The sequence below is a fragment of the Cheilinus undulatus genome, linkage group 16 (assembly GCF_018320785.1).
Source record: "Cheilinus undulatus linkage group 16, ASM1832078v1, whole genome shotgun sequence".
NCBI lineage: Eukaryota > Metazoa > Chordata > Actinopteri > Labriformes > Labridae > Cheilinus > Cheilinus undulatus.
The window spans coordinates 15,461,963-15,474,949 of record NC_054880.1 but is presented as its reverse complement, the minus strand read 5'-3'; the positions used below and the strand labels follow the sequence as shown (position 1 = coordinate 15,474,949).

General features: G+C 40.3%; 1 protein-coding gene across 1 annotated transcript in view; it reads right to left on the bottom strand.

Moving 5' to 3' along the window:
* Positions 1-12,987, bottom strand: part of LOC121523235 — a 48,640-nt gene that overhangs the window by 30,256 nt on the left and 5,397 nt on the right. Inside the window, exon 2 of the mRNA XM_041808025.1 lies at positions 255-1,455. Coding sequence (XP_041663959.1) covers positions 255-1,455 — 1,201 coding nt within the window. The remainder of the gene's footprint in view (positions 1-254; positions 1,456-12,987) is intronic.

Sequence of the window (12,987 nt, the reverse complement as noted above, 5' to 3'; positions counted from 1 at the left end):
GGAAAAATACAGATTTTAAGGTAGTTTAGTGATGCTTTAAATAGAAATCAAACCTGCCCAACCAGAAAAGTCTTTTATATTAGACAATAAAAGAATATTAAGATAAGTAGACAGCTACATCTTGAATCTAAATTTAGACTCCCCTGCTTCTGCCATTAGTTTAAAGCATAACTGCTCATTGTACCACTTGTTTCTAAGGAAAGCTAACAAACATATAAAGGATAATTTATTAACTCTGTGTGAATGTTTTCTACCTGCTGGCCTTGCTTCATCAGCTCCAGCGGAGGACGAGTGTCTCTGGCTGCATTCCTCTTCAGTCCCAGGTCTGCAGGCAGGGTGTAAAGTCCGTTCAGAGACTCTGCTGGCTTGCTTGCTGCTTCCATCTTCTTCAAGAGGCTGCCAGAGTCACAGACATCTGTGCTGACTGGGCTGGGAGCATCTTCCACAATCGGCGGCAAGGAGGAGATGAGGACTGGAGCGGGTGGACGTGGGCCGATGCCCCTGGGCCTCATGGAGGGTCCCATGTTCTTCAGCGTGTCCACCAGGTTGTCCATGTCAAACTGGTTGGGGGAGTCTATGTCAGGGGAGGCAGGGGGAGTGGTGGGGGGTGGTGGTGTAGGTTCAGGGACCAGCTCCACCAGCGTGGCCTTGAACACACCAGTAAAGCGTGCCGAGTCGTCGTCCTCCTCTTTGAAACTGTCTGTTCTGTCGTAGCTGGTTTCCTCAGACGAGAGGGACCTGGACACAGGGCTCTGATGTGACTCCCACCTTGACTTGAAACTCTCTGACTCGCCCTCCCTCTCCCTCTCTCCTGCAGGTGCAGCAGGCTCCTCCCGATCTGTTAAGCCTCTCCTCCACTCATCAGTACGCTCTCCTGCTGGCTCGCTCTCACGGCTCAGGTAAACTTCACTCCTGTCACTCAGCCGGCTGCTAAAGGTGATCTGTTCCTCAGAAGAGGGGGTGTAGAAGGAGGAGGAGGAGGAGAGGGCGTTGCTCACATGTTTGTATGCTGTGGCCTCAGGGAGAGTGGAGGTGTAGGACAAGGAGGAGGGGCTGGAGTAGGAGTCTGTGTAACTGCGAGAATAAGAATAAGAAGACTCATCTGTTGTGGATGGTTTATATTGAGAGACCCCCTCAAATCTGTTCTTCCATCTGTACTCAGATTCCACATCTGCTCCGTTTGATTCAATCACAGTGGAGCTGCTTTTGATCGAGTCCGCTGCATCCTGGCTGCTCTCTTTGCCATCAGAATCACTGATCAGAGACACTTTATGGAAACGATACTTGAGCTCATCCTCTTTAGGTGGCGAGGAAGTCCTAAAGGACAGTGTGGTGCTCAGGCTGCTGTAGGCTGAATTCATGGTGTCGTCTGAATCCTGAACAACTTCAGTGGCCGGATTCTCTGAAGTTAGGATGTCTGAAGTGACTGTTGGTACCCTGGAGACTGTCAGGGACCTAGTGGAAAAAAGAAAAAGACAGACACAGATTAAACAAACTGTAGTGAAACAGCATGATATTTTTTCATGTTAACGTGAAGTTTCTACTTAAAACATACTGAAAAATTAATTATGGTTCTCAATGCCCTCCCTACTAACTCATCCACAGTCTGCCAGATGCTGCAGAGCCTTGAGGGTGTGGTGATCATGCAATGCCAAAAATGCAAAATTATACAAAGCAGCTTTTAATACCTTAACTTGCACTGTTCACTCATAACAAAAAGCTTGTGCATTTGTTCGATTAAATGCTTTAAAGTCATGTCAGGCATTCAGGAGGAGCTGAGTTTCAAACAGCAAAGAAGAAAATTTAAATTGTGTGTGAGTTTCAGCAGGATTGGCTTCATGCATAAACAGGAGACATAAAGAAAAACAAAGACTGGTTTGTTCTGGGAGGATCGTGTGCAAATAAAGAGAGCACAGTCAGCTGATAAGTCAAGGTTACTCAAAGTCAACACTTCTCTGTTTTATTTTCCTTTTGGAGTCTAATCAAACACACAGTGGCCAGAAAAACTAACAATAACCTGACATCAGTAGGAGGATTCATGGATTACAGCTAACATAAGACTGTGTGGCAACATCTTATTAAGTCTTGAGTCTAAATCTGATAAGCTGCACATTTTAATCACGTCTTCTTGGAACAACCCCAAGATTATTATGATAAGACTGGAGGTAAAAATGTTGAAGTTGGAAGAGAATTTTTGTTTAAAATCAAGCAGAATAAATAAATTAAAAGTACAGTTTGTATCATTGTTGCAAATTTTGGTTAAAGCTCCGATGAGGAACTTTGAGTCAGTGTGGATTTGGTGCCTCCTATGGATGACGGTATACATCCGTTTTCATTGCTGATATTTCCCTGCACAAGTAGTGATATCAACTACTATTGCTGTAGGTTTTTAATTGCGGGATCCCAATGATGTGGGAATGCCTGATAGGGCTCAGGAAGTGAAGGGCAGCCACCTTGTTTCATAAAATTGAATTATCCTTTTAATAAGTTGCAGCATAGAAGATTTTAAACCCCTAAGTTGAGCCTCTAAGCTCATTTAATGATGTGGTATATCAATAAGAAACAGGGTCATCATTTTGGCAGACATTTTAGACTCTTTGATCGACGATAACCCATCCTGTAGGGATAAGAGAGCCTAAAGAGTTGCCCCATGCTGGTCTTTTGAAGCAGTACATGAATAGGGCGCTTTTAACCTGCATCTGCTTCACTTTTGAAACCAGAGACTATGTCCTCTTCTTATACAGGGTTTATACTTTGGGAATAACTAATAACAAAGTGAAATGACTCTGAAGGTGAAAACATTTTTAATGTTTTGTTTTAGCCAGATTGTGTAGAAGCAAGAAACCATGAGTGAGGAAGAGCGTTGGCTGACTTCCCTTTAAGCCGTTAAGGCTGTCAGAATACAAGAATTATGAGGAGATAAATCTCATGGGTTGTCTGACTTGGTCGAGGTGGAATGTGAGCCCTACTTATTTCATGTATTGCACATGCTATAATAAATATCTAGAAACTAAAAAGAGGACATATTGATTTTAATTGTAGACATATGATCAGGAAATATTTCTAAAAGAAAGGGACATTTGGATGCATCATTTTGTTGTAGTTATAAAAAAGGATCTACATGTGGAAGTTCTGCGTGTCTACTTTTGGAGTTAAAATAATCATAACTGCATGAGCTGAAAGAGTTATTTGTTTGTTTTCTTCATGCAGACTCCTGCAGTCTTCACATGTTTGCATGCATGCAACTAATAAAACCTTCAGCATTACCTTAAGTAATGTTTGCAGAACCAAAATAAGCATTCATTTAGCTCTGAGTAAGCTTTTGTTGCTCTTGCAGTAATTATTGAATCCTTTGACCTTTAATAAAGTTTTTACACTCTGCATCATTTTAAAATCACAAACAGAGGTTAGACTCTGTCACATCCTGGTGAATAGTTTTGTGTTATTCCAGTGGACTGTGTGGGTGAGGATTCCAGTAAAAGAGGAACAGATTATCTAACTACATAAAGGATGCACACAGTGAGTCACATTCACTGTCGTTAAACTTGACATTAGACCCTAGAAATGCTTAACAGAGTGGGTGGAATCACACCTTACCGTTTTATATGTGCTGAGACACAAGCTCTGGAGGAGGATTATTTAAAGGTCAGGAAAATTTAATAGCCTTAGTGAAGCACTAAACGGCATTTGGTGCTTACAGAGAGTATAAAGTCCTAAAAGGGTCATGGCTAGACACAGCAGTAAGTTTCATGTATAAAAGGACTGTTAAATGACAATTTCATTTTGGATTTCAAAGGGTTTCTGTAAGTTGTGAGTACTATACAGGTACTCTGCAGTAAACATTTCATTTTCGTGGATATATTTTGACTTATTGAGACAGAAAAGACTTAAGTGTCAACACCTTCTGGCCTCCACTGTTAATTTTGGCAGCTATTTTTAATTTTACTCTCAGTCTTTGTCTTTAGATAAAATGTTATTTAGTTTTAGTCACATTTTAGTCATTTCTACCCTTTTAATTTTTAGTCTAGCTTTAGTCAACAACAACTCAAAAACATTTTATTGTAGTTTTAGTCCATAAAAAGTTCTCATATTTTTGTCTTTACTTTTAGTCCAAGCATTTATTTTCTTGCCTAAATGTGGTACCAAGTCATGGTAGTGTGTTCTACGCACCCTGTCAAACCTGGGGTCCCTGCTTTCTAAAGCTGAGAGGCAGAATAGCTATAAATGCATTGTTTTTTGACAGATTTACCCACAGTGGAGAAATATCTCAGATTTTGAATGTCCGACGAAAACTACATTGCATTTTCACAAACTCTCCATTGGATAGAGATCTGGGCTTCGACTCGGCCACTCCAGAACATTCACCTTGTTGTCTTTTACCCATGTCTGTGTAGCTTTGCTGTATGCTTCGGGTCATTGTCTTGCTGGAAAATAAATCCTCTCCCAGCCCATAGTTCTCCGGCAGACTGAATAGAATTGAGCAGGATTTTTTTCTATTTTTTGCTGCATTCATTTCACCTTCCACCTTTACAAGCCTTACAAGGCCAAATGCTGAGAAGCATCCCTACAGCATGATGCTGTCACCACCGTGCTTCACAGTAGGTGTGGTGCGTTTGTGGTGATGTGCGGTGTTAGGTATCCGCCAAACAGAGTCTTAACTGGAGCCAAAAAGGCATCATTTTGGTCTCATCAGACCAAAGACCATGGAGTCTCCCACATGCCTGTTTGAGAACTACAGTATAGCCAAGATTAAATCTGAGATTTCTTCCACCATGGCTTTCTCTTTGCCACTCTCTCATACATCTGCAATGGTGAAGAACCCGGGCAACAGTTGAATTCAGTCCTTTTGGACACATGTTAAGGTTTGAGGATGACCAAGGAAAAAAACATTTTAAAGGTTTAAAGTATGAGGATAAATAAAGAAAAAGACCTCAACTGACAAAGGTCTGTTGGTTCAGCCTAAAACGCCACTAATTTATTAGTATGTATGGACAAAACTTTAAGTCGATGTATGATGAATTTCACAGGCAAATTATCGGATTTAAATATTGGCAGAAATGTTTTTATCTGCCAATACCGATACCAGACTGCTAATATCATGCATTCCTTGAGAAATGTATGTTTCTTTTGTATTCATGTCTCAACTCAAAAGGCCCCCTCTCTCTGCTGTAGTAAATGCTGTATGCTCAATGGGCAGCTGTAATGCTTTGCCAGAGTTGAGAGTTGTTCCCCTAGGTGAGTGACAGAAGGCATTACTGGGTACAAATACAAACCATTAATGCTGTTTTTACCCATTTGGCCTCATAAATGTACAGTTATTTCTGAAAATGTTAATGAGATACACAGCAAGCGAGTCTATTTGCATCTTTAGCAGGTGTTTATATAGCAGTTTTTTTAGGAGAAATTAGCAGTGATTAGGTAATCTAAGTTGTCAGCTTCTTTCATTAACTCTTGAAGGATGCCTGCAGGTATTTTTTTTACAGGTGCATACAGCTCCAACACCCCCCCCCCCCCCCAGAGTAATGTAGACCCAGATAGGTGCCAAAAAAAATCAGCCAGCATTCACAATGTTCAGAGAATTGTGCAATAAGCCTCTAGAACAAACACCCCATAGGTTAATTACCCCCCAGGTCCACCCAGGTGCGGAAGAGTGACAACGTGAGTGCATTCATGCTGGTGCAGCACCCCTTCCCCTCAGGGAGCTGGGTGCTCTCAAATCTTGTCATCCATCCTAAAGCTGCTTTTGAAACATGCAAGTCATGTCACATCTGACATAATGAGACAGACAGAGACTAAGACATTAAATCCAAATTTGATATTGAGTTACAGGTGACATTCCCACAGGCACACCTCGACATCTAGATACACATATACATGCTGAAGTGTGACTGGTAGTCCATACGTGCTAGTACACTGAGTCCCAGACCAGGTTGGGAACATTAAAGCTGCATAAGAAAGAAGAAAACATCTTGTGCCAATCTGAATAAGCGGTGTATTATCTGAAGATCTCTGTCTCATCTGGTTATGCAGCTCTGTTTCAAAAGTCTGAAAAATTCTTGTGGCAACAATACAGAAGTCCTCTGCAACCAACATTTAGGGATTTCTTGATTTACGTAAAAATTGGAAGCAAACCTACTCACACAGTCTAAATTGCACAAATACACTTAGGGGCTGGGATGCTAGCAACAGTTTGGATCATATGGGCAGTCAGAAGTTTTCTGTCCATTTCTGTTGGATTCATCTATCTCTGATGCACCTTTCTAACAAAAGTCTCTGTCAAAGCTTCAATCTTATTTGATACAATTGATCATTAAAGTAACAGATTGTATAGTTTCAGCTGATGTGGCTGATGTTAACAGGCAGATCCATCTTACAAATCTGAAATGCTTGTTCCTGGTCAGAGAATGACTGGACCAATCAGCATCATTAGGAGAGAAAAGACAGTAGCTATGGGTGTAATTTAGTTGTACTGCAAGCCAGTAAACAATGGGCTGAAAATGGATTGTTTCACAACTGCATTGTCAATGTGCACATTTGCAATAGTCACGTCGCAAGATGTGCTGTTAGTCACATGACCTGAAGCACATCATGCTGCCACTTCTGTGTTGTTGATGTAAAGCTGAACCATGAGTTTTCTCATTTCTGCAACTAATCTACAGATGCATCTAAAAATTGGCTTTTATTCGGGGTGGATAATCTCAAATCAATCAGATCAGCTGATCAAACCTGAATCTTTACACCAAGTGCCAGCTTCCACTTTTTTCTAATTGAGAATCAAAAGATTGCAACCTTTTTGTTTTGGGCCCTGGGGAAGCTGTCGTTTGCAGACAGGCAGGCCGTATTCAGTCAACCCAACTGATATATAACCTTCCTAAGCCCTGTTGCCTTGCAAAAATCCTGTCTCTGAGCTCTGCAGGCAGTTCCTTTGCCTGGCTTGGTTTCTCTTTGATGTGCATTGTCATCTATGAGGTCTTCTATAGAGAGGTGTATGCCTTTACAAATAATGTCCATTAAATGCAGTTTGACACAGGTGGACTCCAATGTCAGCAAATATCAAGAGAAATGTAAGGAAAGTAGCTTTATTTTTGAGTTTTTAGCAAAGGGTGTAAATACTTAGTATAGTGATGTCTCAGTTTCTTTTTATTTTTTTAATAAATTAGCAAAAATTCCAAAATTCTGTTTTCACTCTGTCATGATGGGGTACTGAGTGTAGATTAATAATTTTTTTTTTTGATGGCAGCATCAGGCTGCAACATAAGGATTAAAAAGTTCAGGTCTGAGTACTTTCTGAAAGTACTGTACATATGAAACAGTCTATCTGGCATGTCAGGTTCTCAAATAGGCGTCAGTCTTGACATTTTTGCGGCCTGAGTGTTAACTTTTCTTTCCGCAATGATTAAGATCCTAAAAATTCTCTTTGTTTTCCTAAACCTTTGTAGAAAACAATGCTGGAATGCAGTTACAACACCTAGAATAACAAAAAGCATTTCTTTTAGCTTCAATTTCTCCTCTGAGTGCATCTATGTACAAGAAGACAACCATGTGTTTGTCACAAGCTACACCTGGATGCTCAGGATTTTTAAACAATTTCCTCGTAATAAAGAGAAAATGTCCACAGTTTAAAAATCCAACAGGCTGCAAACAGAGCATCTTGGGTGTAGCCTCTTATAATATTGATCTTGAATCATTGCCAGTTTGAGTTCCTTTTGAACAGATGAAGCCAAGCAAGCATCAAGAACACTGGCAGGCCGTGGCTTACGCTCATGTGCTTCTTCATGTCATAATTATAAAATGAATCTGGAAACAGACACAAGTTATTTGGAAGTCTATCAGTGCATGTGTGGCATGTTTTACTTGTTTATACTTCCCTCTCCCTGCATAACCACAGCAGGATTAGAGAACGCTGCACAGAGTGTACCGTAGTGCCACTGTGACTGTTGGGATTTCTGCTGCAGCTACCATCTGTCTTCATGTCAAACTCCAAAAAGCCCTGCAGCTTTACTGAGCTCAGGAAAGAGCACATGAGCGAGGTTTGAACATCATAAGTCACTGTGTTAAAGGTAACTGCAGTAGTAAAAACATCACAGCTAATGGGCTAAACCATTATGGAGTTCAGTGTCCTGATTCAGATTTGAATAGTTGATGTAATTTCATGTTCAACCTCTGCACCATTGAAACAGCTGAAGCATTAAAGACAAACAGAACTCCAACACCAACTTTTTCAAGCTGAATAAATCAGTATTACATACAGTTGTTTATCATTAAAGTCTAAATCTTAAAAGAGTTGAGTACAAAGCTTGTTGTTGGAAATATGCAGAGTGATTCTTCTTTTACAAGGTGGAAATCATTTGTTGGACTTTTCTATTTACTGATCTGGAGTCAAGTGACATACAACAGGACAAAAGTATTTGTCCGCCTTACCATTACCCCCAACAGGGACAGTAATGACATTGTATTCAGTATCCAGTGTACCTCAGTTTTTAGAGCAGAAGCCATGAGGCTACAGTCCTCAATGCACTAGTCGAGGAGTCCCAATCTCGACACATTTGGTGCACGTCTTCTCTTTCCCGAGATTTCCTCTTTGGCTGTCCAATCAATTAAAGGTAAAAATGCCCCCAGCCCCAAAATATCTTTAGAAAAATAAATAAAGTGGAAGAATTTAGGAACAACAGCAACTCAGCCACGAACACTCTGCTGATTCCTTAGCTGAAGAGTTCTAAACTCCCACTGGCATTAAAGTGAGCACAGAAACTGTGCAGCGGGAGCTTCATGGAGTGGGTTTCCATGGGCGAGCAGCTGCACGCAAGCCTCACATCACCAAGTCCAAAGCCAGCCATCGCATGGAGTGATGTGAAGCACACCAACACTAGACTTTGGAGCAGTGGAAACATGTTATGTGGAGTGAAGAATCACACCTCTCTGTTTGGCAGTCAGATGAGCAAGTCTGGGTTTGGCGGATGCCAGGAGAGAGTGACCTGCTTGACTGGATTGTATCAACTATGAGCTTTGGTGGAAGAGGGATAATGGTATGGGGCTTTTTCAGGGTTTGGGCCCCTTATCTCCAGTGAAGGCTAATCTTAGTGCTTCAGCTTACCAAGACATTTTGGACAATGCTGTGCTTCCAATTTTGTGTCGACAGTTCGGGGAAGGCCCTCTTCTATTGAATTTCCCTTCAGGGTTAAATAATGTTCTTCTATTTTATTCTTGTATTGTATTCTATTCCAACATGACTGTGCCCCACTGCACAAAGCAAGGACTATAAGGAGCCGTGACCTCAACCCCATTGAGCACCTTTAGGATGAATTGGACTGGAGAGTGTGAGCCAGTGCCTGACCTAAAAAATGATCTCCAGAATGAATATTTTTCCTGCTGGTGTAATGAGCAGGTGTCTAAATACTTTTGTCCATATAATGCAAGTCAAAAACTCTTCCTAAAGGCCTAACAACAAGTGATTTGTCCATATTTTCTTATTATTGATCTGTTTTTACTGACATAAATAGATCCATTCATTGAGGATAAATGCCTTTTATTCCCTCTAACAGTCAAAAATCAAAATTTACTCTCAGCCTGAAAGTGAGTCAGATTAATGACTCCACTGAAAGATCAGGATATTTATAATGTCCTGATAAGTGAAAGGTGTTACAAAAAAACAAAAACAGGGCAAACCTTGCCGTTCTGCTTACTGACGGGGATTTTCAACCACGGACATTCTCCACAACTTTGTCATTCCACCTGTGTCTCAGGTAAGCTGTCAGACAACAGCAGCCAGTCACACATGAATGGAAAACAAAGCAGACAGCTCAGCAACAAAGGCTCAGAGTTGAAAACTACAAGTGGCTCAACTGGCTTCAGATGTCGACTTACCACAAACATTTCAAAACTCTCTGACACTTCAAAATAAACAAAGTTACTCGAAAAAGTCTCTGACTCCTTAAAGTTAAAAAAACAAGCCTTAACAACAACGCAGATGTGACAACCATCTTTTACACTGAAGAAAGACCATTTTTGCAATGATTAACAAAATTCTGCTTTTTTCCTACAACTGTTCCCTGACAGGTGGGTGGGATTTCTTGTCAAATCTCATATCACTCCTCAGGACACCACGATAGAAAAGACTGACAGTGATCTGTAAGTGAACATCTGCCTATTTACATGAAACTTTGTTTTTTTTCAAGTGTAGGACTAAGTACGCTCAGTTTAGTGAAAGAGAAACATTTTCTCCACCTTTTTGAATTTGGCAAGGGAAAGTGTTAATGGTAGTGTCTCCATCCACTACTAACTTGTAAAATGCCCTCCTTGTTATTATAGTGTATCCCAGCCTGTGTCTATTTGAAATGTTACGTTTTTTTCCCTTTAAGCTCTTTTCTGATTGGTTCTTCTCTAGAAAGGACTATCTCCTCCAGACTGTACACTGCCATGTCACCTTCTTTAGACCTCTTTGCACACTGAGTCTGTTTTGTTGTCCCATTCTTGTGCACATTAGAGAAATAATTCCTGCTGCATTTGTGCTAAAATCATTGTTTTTGTCAGAACAGGTTAGATTTTTTGCATTTTTTCGCACCAGCCCAAGACATTTAAGTGGATGATAGATGATTCAAATCAGCACCTGCTGCTTCCTTCTCTCTCATATGCTAACTCCCCCCTCCCATCTCTGTCCTCCCCTCACTTTAAACACTTTAATTTGTCTGTGTATTATGTGGACACCAACCATAGTATGTAACAGATAACAGACAATACAAATAAAATGCAACAGTCTCAGTGTGCAAGGTTTGCATATGTGGTGTTTTCCGGCTTACGGACCTTGTATGAAATCAGCTCCCTTATCATACTTCTTTTTCTCCCCTTAAACTGTGTAGTATTGTCTTTACATTTTTCATTGGTAAACCTGCAGTCTTTGGCCAGGTGATTTTCTCCACCACATCTGCAGCATTTTCTAATGTCCAGCTGGGCCTTTGGTGGTGTGTCATCTGACCCGTCACTCTATATCATTTACCAGCTTCTTTTATGTAACGTAAATCCACAACGTCTGTTTGCTGCCTCCATTGCTTATGCAAACTTGAGTGCTTCTTCAAAAGTCAGTCCAGCCTCCAACAGGAGCCTCCACTGTCTCTCGTCTTCATCTATGACACGGATCAAACGACCTCTCAGCGTCATTGTCAACAAATCACCAAAGTTACAGTCCTGCACCAGCTTTCTCAGTTCTGCCACATAATCACCCACATTTTGCATATTACTCTGACACCCCCTGTTGGCACTAAGATCACACAGCATTTCACAGTCACTTCTTAACACATGGAAGTCCCCAAATGATGACATTTTAGGTTTTAAATGAACATCTTGTCACATCAGTGATCTTTTTATGGCACCATTTTTGAACCGGTACACCCACAGCAGTTAAAGTTGTAAGATAATGGGCATTTTGAGGTTTGTTCAAAGTTGTGGTGCATGCATTCAGGTTTTTTATGCCCAAATTGAAAATTCACTTCAAAAGTAATGCAGAGACCCCCCCAGATTCTGTTTATATCTAAAGTGACAGAGGACTGTTAGCCATTTTTTTAAGATTTATTTTTGAGCATTTTATGCCTCTATTGGATAGAGGAGGACAGTGGATAGAGTTGGAAATGGGGAAGAGAGCAGTGAGAGACATGCGGTAAAGGCCACAGGCCGGATTCAAACCAAGCCATCTGTCACTGTTTGCCATTTAAAAAAATATATATAAAATAATATAATAATAATAATAATAATAATAACAATAATAATTTTTAATGACAAAAATAAGCTAGAAATCATAGCTGGAAAGTCTGTCTTATTTCAGGTTTTGTTTCTATAATATCAGATTTGTTGAGGCTTTCTTAAAACAGTCAAAATAAAACAGAAAAACAGCTCTGATGCACCTGAAGTTCATTCTCTTCCAAGGCTACAGGCTCTGTTGTTAATGGCAGTCTTTCATTCATTCAAGTTAAGTCTTTGCTGCCACCTTGTGGCTTAAATGATTCAAAACAGAGCAAATAAAGCATCACGACCAACTTGGATGTAATACTTTGTATAAATAAGGAGTCAGGCAGGCTGTACAATGTTAAACAGACACTAAAGGATTAGGTCTGTGATTTGTACACTAAACCCAACATAGACAGCAATCACAACCCTTTAAATGAGACAGAAGATGTTTATGAGCTGTTCTAATCATGTAGCAGCACACCAAATTTGTAGGTTTCAAATCAAGCTTCTTTAAAATGTCTGCCTTTCTTCAACATATGGCTAAAAATCAAAAACAGGTCTAAATATACCACAAGTCATTAAGCAATATGAAGAAAAGTCACTTTGCAAGGTTAAAACCTTTAAAAAAACATCTCAAATGTCTTTGTACTGTTAGCTGAACATCAACTGTTCCAGCTCAGCACTTGATCAATAGACAGCCTCAGATAAAACTGCTAGAGAGCTAAAACATAGCTGTGTTTGATCATGAATGTGTTAATAAACAGATGAGCTTTCTGGTATGTAGCCCTGCACTACAGGTTATAGGATATGAGATTAAGGGTTACATTATTGTAAGTAAGAGCAGGTCTAGTATCACTGCTTGCATGAGCCAAGATACATGGGTACAGGCTTGGAAAGTGACCTCATACACTGAAATGGTCCACCTGAAGCAGAAGGCTGCAGAGTTTAGGGCAGACAAGGCAAGGTCAGGGAACACTGACTTATTATACTGACTTGTAAATCGAGAGAAGATAAAATTAATCTGTAATTACCTGGGGAAAAAAACAAAAACTGATGTTTGATACAATTTCTGTCACAATTAAAAGACAGCTAACACCTTCAGCCACAGGTTTTGAATGCTTAAAACTGGGGAACTGGAGGTCTTAGAGAATTGAAACTGGGATATGACTGCCAAAATCTGTGGGCACTCAAGATGACATTCCTGGCCCTGTGTCTGTTCAATCTTCCATTCTGTATCTGCTTTAGCAGTATCAAATTATGCAATGCCTA